At 27.9% G+C, this 8,077-nt stretch overlaps 1 protein-coding gene across 1 annotated transcript; it reads left to right on the forward strand.

The window, feature by feature from the left end:
• The first annotated feature begins 412 nt into the window (after nt 1–412).
• LOC136086824 (uncharacterized) lies at nt 413–946 on the forward strand. The gene has a single exon (XM_065809316.1). The coding sequence runs from the start codon at nt 413–415 to the stop codon at nt 944–946; it is 534 nt and encodes a 177-aa protein (XP_065665388.1).
• Nucleotides 947–8,077: the final 7,131 nt, after the last annotated feature.

The following is an 8,077-nucleotide window of genomic DNA, read 5'->3' on the forward strand; positions in this document are numbered from 1 at the left end:
ACAAAACAGTGGCATTTTTCTGAGCTTAATTGAGTTGATTAGCCATTATTATCCTTTAGTGGCCACAAAAGCCACAACATCCTACTTTTCTCCTTGAATTCAAAATAAGCTGATTGAGTTACTTGGGCAGAAAGTCAGGAAAGAAATTTTGTCAAACATCAAAGAAGCTAAATACTACTCTGTTCTGTTTGACTGCACTCCAGATACCTCCCACAAAGAGCAGATGACTTAGATCATCTGGTATGTCCGCATCAGTGATGAAACCTGCACAATTAAGGAAAGCTTTGTGGACTTCATTGAATCTCACCAAAAAACCGGAAAGGGTCTTGCAACAGAGATAAGTAAAAAATTGGAGAACGATGGTCTAAGCATTTCCGATTGCCGGGGCCAAGGCTATGACAATGGAGCCAATATGTCTGGAAAATACAATGGCGTCAAAGCTCACATCCATTCTCTTAATGAGTCAGCAAGATTTGTTCCATGCGCAGCTCACACTTTAAATCTTGTTGGTGTTCATGCTGCTGAGGTTTCCCCACTCATGATTACGTTTTTTGGAAAGGTTCAAACCATCTTTAACTTTTTTTCAAGCTTCACGTCAAGATGGGAAAAACTGATGAAAAGTTTGACCATCTCATTAAAGGGAAATAGTGACACAAGATGGACTACCAAAAAAGAAGCAATTACACCATTGCACAGACAAATCAAAGATGTTCTTCAAGTTTTGGAATCCATTATCAACAATCCCATGACAAATGCTGTCACAGTTAGCAGTGCAAAAGAACTTCTCATTCATATCGATTTCAGTTTTTTGTGTTTGTTGGATTTCTGGTGTCAAATTCTTTCTCTAATTGACCGGGAAAACAAACTGCTTCAGTCAAAAACCATTTCAATTGACATTGCCGTAAAAAAAATGAAATGGTTGAAGGCTTTCATTCAGAATTTTTGAGATGTTGGGGTGGACAATATTATCAAAGATGCCACAGAAAAAGCTAACCAGAGCGGAATTGATGGCGGCTTTCCAATTAAGAGGAAGCGCTAAGTGAAGCGAATAGCACTTTATGAAGCTGAAGATGACTCTCACCTTCTCACAGCAGAAACAGAATTCGGATCTCAGTGCAACCTTGTGTTTGACAGCATTATTACACAAATAGAGTGGCGGTTTAAGGCTGATGTCTGCTGTATCCTCTGATTATGGCTACCTCAGTGGGTATTCACTCTCTAAAAGTTCAGTGGATGAACTCAAGAAAAAAGCTGCAAATTTATCTCAAATTGACAAGGCATATTTAGATTCTTCCGATTTCCAGTCAGAAATGGCAAGCTTTAGATATCAAGCTGCCGCAATGATGGACAACTTTGAAAAATCTAGCCCGATCGACATTTTGCAGCTCATTCATAAATATTCTTTGACCGATGCTTATCTTAACGCAACAATTGCTATTCGCATCTTCCTCACCATACCAGTCACAGTTGCTACGTGTGAGAGAAGTTTCAGTAAACTTAAGCTCATAAAACACTATATGAGGTCAACAATTGGCTAAGAACGTTTGTCTAGTTTGGCTATAATTTCAATTGAAAATGAAGTGGCAGACAACATTGATTTTGATGATGTCATTAGTGAATTTGCCTTAAGAAAAGCCAGAAAAGTGGCATTGAACTAAAGTTTGTGCAACCTTAATGACAAATTTTACTTATAACTTGATGTGATAAATTTTGTGATCAATAAATCATTTTTTTCGTTTAATTTTCTTTTTTTTTTTTTTTAAGGAGGAGGAGGGGGAAGGGAGGGGAAGAGGGGGCGCAATTTTCTTTTCTTGCCCGAAGCGCAAAATTGACTCGGTACGGCCCTGTATATAATATATAACATAATATATATATATATAATATAATATATATATAATATATAACATAATATATATATAATATATAACATTTGTATTATATATATATATATATATATATATATATATATATATATATATATATATATATATATATATATATATATATATATATATATATATATATATATATAACAAAAGGATAAATAAAATAATTAAAAAAACTAAATAAAAAATATTCTAGAGGAGATAATATAAAATTATGAGTAAGAGAAGCTTACCTTAAAATGGATCATACCTCATTTCTAAATTGCGTTTTGAGGTATAAAATCAAAGCAATCATCTTTAAAATCTCCCATCCAATATTGTCTCGATAGCATTTATTAACGTTGTCTCGATAGCATTTATCAATGTTGTGTCGGTAGCATTTGTCAATGTTGTCTCGATAGCATTTAATAACGTCGTCTCGATAGCATTTGTTTTAGATACACTAACAACACTAAAATGTAAAACACGATGCTTAGATGTTTTTGAATATATTTTAAACTTCGTTTTAAACAAAATTTAACAAAAAATTAGCTAATTTTTTTGAAAAAAACTCATCAACTTAGTATTTTTTCAACAACGTATGGATATAATATAAATTATATCCATACATTGTTTAATGCATAAATATAAAAAGGTAAATATAATGCATAAAATATAAGGTAATATAATCTATAAAATAAACTGTTTAACAAACTTTCTAATAAAAAGGTTTAATAAGTTTGATTTGATAAACATTACAACAAAGCTAATTTATAATAACCATTATACTGTAAACTTAATGACTAAATTTGCATCTCTTTGTTAAATATTTAAGTAAACTTAATGACTAAACTTTTATCTTATTTGTTAAATTGTGTTTTCAGTGTCTGATTTCATTGTTTATTTCCTTATTAATTTTATAAGATTAACTCAGGATTAACGGAATCTCAGTTCTTTTAAACCTCTTAAATAATTCAATTAACTAAATCTTTTTAATAACAAATGCAACATTAGCCTTCGTTCCTAGGTTTACAAATGAAAATAATTATAGCAGTCTCCGTGATGATTAAACTCCATTGAATTGCTAAAACCATACGTTTACGTTTTATTGGTACATTGTGGTACCGGCGCTATTACTAATTTAACATCAGACAATTTTTTGTATATAATAAATGTAATATATTATATACAAAACATTTTTTAATAAAAACTTATTAATTGATTTGAAACAGGATTAGTTTTGCTTAATTTTTTTTAGTTTTGGTTGTTTTTTTTGTTAAATAACTTTTATCATTGAGATGAAATTTTTTCACTTTAACACGACTTTTGGTCCCGACTCAAATTTGTGTATAATACTGACTAAATAAGGGGTACACTATTAGTAATAGACCAGCACTTTTTTTATCCTAACGTTATTAATGATCTTTTTTTATCGGCTTATCAAGTTATAAGTCACTAGAAGTTTGTTTTGTTAAAAAGAACTCAGTTAAATATATTGCCTGAAATACTTTTATAATATGATAAATATTTACATTAAAAAAGATATTACTTATATTTAGATATTAAATTAATTTTTAATTTAACTTTTTATTTTCATCAACTATTTTGTTTTTAAATCTGTAATTAAATCAGTTAAATTAGCCTAATTATTTCTGCTGCCACCCAAGTTACGTGCGTTTAATACTTCAACTATAACTTTGGTGTAATTTTAGAATAAAAGTAATCAGCTTTCTTAATTTATTTCTCTTTGTTGTTGCAGTTCGAAGTAAAAACAAAAGTTTTTATATAATAGTTTTTATTTTTAATAAAATCATATGAATGTAAAAAGTAAGTTTTACACATATTTGATTTTATTGGCTTTTACACTTTAACTTTGTAAAATTTGTATATTCATATATATAGGAATTATATTTTAAAATTATTACATATCTATATTATTGCATATATGTTTCTAAGTTATAAATATGTATATATATATATATATATATATATATATATATATATATATATATATATATATATATATATATATATATATATATATATATATATATATATATATATATATATATACATATATAAGGTCTAAAAACTATACCCCATAAATTTAGGGCAAATATATAAAAAATGAGCCTCAAAAAGTTTGACCGCTATTGGATCACTTTTGACCTCCCCTCTAGCCAATAATTTAGGGAAAAAATGACCGAAAACTGGTCTTTCTTGGGCATCTTGAGGGAGGGGCATTTTTTTTTTTCAAGTTGTTTTTTTTTACTATATATATAGAGACCTATACTTTAAAAATATTTGATTTTTTTGTTACCCCTTAAAAATCTTTATTTGGTAGTATTGAAAATCATGAAAATTGGTATTTTTTGTAGTTAATGTTAGGTTCATAATAGTATATTAACACACAGACCCCTATGCTTGTTCCCAAAACATGCCTGAGGGGCAACCAACTTTATTTCCCCCTCATGCAAGAGGGGGCAATGAAATTTAACTCTTTGCTTATCAAGCTCAATCATGTCAAAAATCAGGTAAAAAAAGTCATTAACCATAACAGATAAAGATTGGTGGTTTTTTACCAATATTTGTATCCATTTTATAAATTTCCTTGATATCAACTTTTACTTTGTTGTCAAGTTTATAGTAGTCAGAGCTAGACGTATTAAATTACAGAATTGCTGATGCAGTTTTTGCCTTCTCCTCTAATGTTAAATCATCATTTGGCAAAGCTAGAGGTATCATGGTTGAATCCAGATACCAACAATGCTTATATACTGAGACTCTAATACAGCATCAACAGCTATTGGGTTTGTACATACATTCTTGTGCAGATCAATAAACGGAGCTTTAGTGACATCCTTGTAAATACCATTTTGCAGAAAAGCAAACAATAAATTCTGATATAAGCTTAATTTCAGTTTTCAGCTTATTATTTTCTTGAAAAAACGCAAGTTGATTGGATAGAAGTTTTATCATCTCTTTTAATACCCGGCTTATTAACATAAGCTCTGCAAAATGTCAATGACTTATTAGCTGCCTTTTTTAAAAGAGCGCTTTTAACCTTATTCCAATCAAATCATAACAGTTGAGCTGGATTACAATTAAAATTAGGTTTTTCAAAAATATTTTTTAACTTTTTAAAAAGAAGATTATCAGGTCCATTAGTTTTCTCATTGTTTGCTAATTTCCAAAAATGAAGCATTCTTAATTCAGTCATGTGATGTCCACAGGCTATTTGGAGAAGATAATTATCAAGTTCTTTAGATATTCTGGAAACTGATCCTTTATTTGTCTCAGTATTGGGTGCGTTGTATCAAAGCATATTTCTCTTGTTTTTGAACTAAGTTGATACAACTTAATTAAATTCATTACACCTAAGAGCTGATCTTTACCAGTGGATGATGCTAGCGAAGGTACTCCAAGTAGGTAAGTCTCTCCATTAATGTTAACTAAAACAGTCATTCTATCCCTCTTTAATACTTTTCCTATGTTTAACTCAAACAAGGTCTTTTCATCAAAATTAATTATACATGGATATGGATCAATGGCTACCTTAGTATCATCTTTTGTAATGATGGACATTTCTTCATTTTCTTTTTTCATATTTTGATAAGCAGTAGACTGGCTGCTTTTAACTTTTTTAAGATCAACATCTGATTATAGAATTGCATTTTTTACCTTCTGTAAAATATTTGGCGATATATCACAGGCTGTAGCAGTAAGTAAAACATTACCAGCATAAATATCATTTGGAATTTTTGCAGTTACTGTATCTGGGTTTTCAGAGACTTCTATATGATACCAATCCCTTGGATTAAAATCAAATTCAATTGAAGAGTTCTCGCTTAGAATTGTGTCCGTAAGTTCACTGTTTGGTAAAATATTTATCTGTATTTGGCTGTAAACAATTTTACTTACTTTCTTTTTCCTAATTTACAGAAAAATTATAGTTTTTATTTTTGATTTTAAAATCGGAAAAATAAGAATAACTTAACAGAGGTTAAACCAGAGATAAGTTTTTTATCTAAAAGCATTGATTAACCAGGAATTTTAAATCTTCAAACTTGTCTTTTAGAGATCTTTTTTTATCTTTACTGATCATGTCTTTGAGATTAGAATTACCAGCCAAAAAAAGTTTTTTTCAATCTCAAACTCATTTTGTTTAGGTTAATCACCAGTAGTTCTTCTTTTTCATTTTTTGCAAGTTGGAATAGTCTCTGAATCAAAGCCAGCTTTAATCCAGGGACTCTTTATCTTAGACAATATACATTCACAACAACTATCTGAATATCTAAAAAAAAATTTTTAAGGGGACAAGCAATAATATTCGATATTGGCGTAGGTTTAAATTGCTGATTATATATTAAATGTTGAAGAACATCCAAGCCTGTTGAAAATTGTACATCTGAACAGAAAGGTTTAGACATTTTTAAATAAATATTTTAGTGACCATTAATTTAATAATTCCATTATTAATAAAAACGAAGAAAATAAGAATAGAAAAATCAAAATGATAAACTTACACTAAATAAGTTGCACCAAAATATAAATATATAACTGAATAAATATTGGAATAGCTGAAAAATTTCAAAAAAATTACCAATTTTTATGATTTTCAATACTACCAAATAAAGATTTTTGAGGGGTAACAAAAAAAAGCATATACTTTTTAGCTAAAATATAAATCTCTATATATATATAGTAAAAAAAATTTGAAAAAAAATGACCTAAATTATTGGCTTTAGGGGGGTCAAAAGTGATAAGTTAGCGCTAAACCTTTTTGAGGCTCATTTTTTATATATTTGCCCCAAATTTAGGGGGCATGATTTTTTAGATTTGAAAATTTAGTTTTTTTTGACTACTTCTAATATATATATATATATATATATATATACATATATATATATATATATATATATATATATATATATATATATATATATATATATATATATATATATATATATATATATATATATATATATATGGTATATATGAAATATATGAAAGGTCAGTATTAGTCTATTGGGTCTATGGGTATAGGAAAACTAAATACTTTTGTGATACTCTAAGCTTGGTGAATGCAAAAGATTATAAGGCGTATAGATTTCTCCATTCAAATATGTTCATCAAAAATCACTCTGGAGAAAATGATGTTGGTACAACATGCAATTTTAATAAATTTAATGTATTATTTTATCAAATTTAAAGTAGGTTTGGAGATAAAAACTACGTTTGGTAGATAAAAACTACGTTTGGAGATGAAAACTACGTTAAAGTAGGTTTGGAGATGAAAACCTACGTTTGGAGATGAAAATTAAAAATGGGTTTTTTAGCAATTTGCATCTTTTAAATAATTATTTCGCTTTTTTCAAAAAGCTCTTAAGTAAACTTAGATTAAATAGCTTTCTGTAAATTAGATTAATTTACAGAAAATCACACCTTCACACCATCTGACCTTCAAATAAAAATTGTTGCTGTATGGTAACTTGAATTTTTTTAGTACAATCTCTCTGTTTGATTTGTTTTCAAAGGTAATTCTGAGAAAATTACAGGGAGTGCATTTTATTTTTAAATGTTAGAGTTTGTATGACGCTGACAACATTGATAAAAATTTAAATTTTAAACTAAAATAACATAAGCCCTAGATCCTAGGTTTACAAATGAAAATTATTATAGCAGTCTCCGTGAATAATAAAATGATCAAACTACATACAATTACTAAAACCATACGTTTACGTTTTATTTTATATGTTAAATCTATATCAGACATCTGCTAGACGCAGATGAAATGTCTGATTTATAAGCAAATTCTTGAGACATAGAAGATTAAAATCTTTAAAAACGATTAGATGTGTTTTTTTAGACGTCTGGTAAAAACAAGTTGAGATGAATTTTTATGTATTTGTTACATATATTTTAAACTAAGAGTTTCAGTAAAAAAATAACAAATTAAATATATTAATAAAAAAATTTAGAAAAGTAAAAAAGGAACAAGCAAAAATAAATAAAGTTTAGTCCGAGTAAATAGAATTCCGGGATGCATTTTTAATATCAAACAATATCTTAAATAGTAAAACAACTATGTACATAAGTACATAGTTGTTTTACTATTTAAGATATTGTTTGATATGTAATTTATGAATATATACATAGTATTATAACGTTTAAATCATATATATATATATATATATATATATATATATATA

The sequence above is a fragment of the Hydra vulgaris genome, chromosome 11, assembly GCF_038396675.1.
Source record: "Hydra vulgaris chromosome 11, alternate assembly HydraT2T_AEP".
NCBI lineage: Eukaryota > Metazoa > Cnidaria > Hydrozoa > Anthoathecata > Hydridae > Hydra > Hydra vulgaris.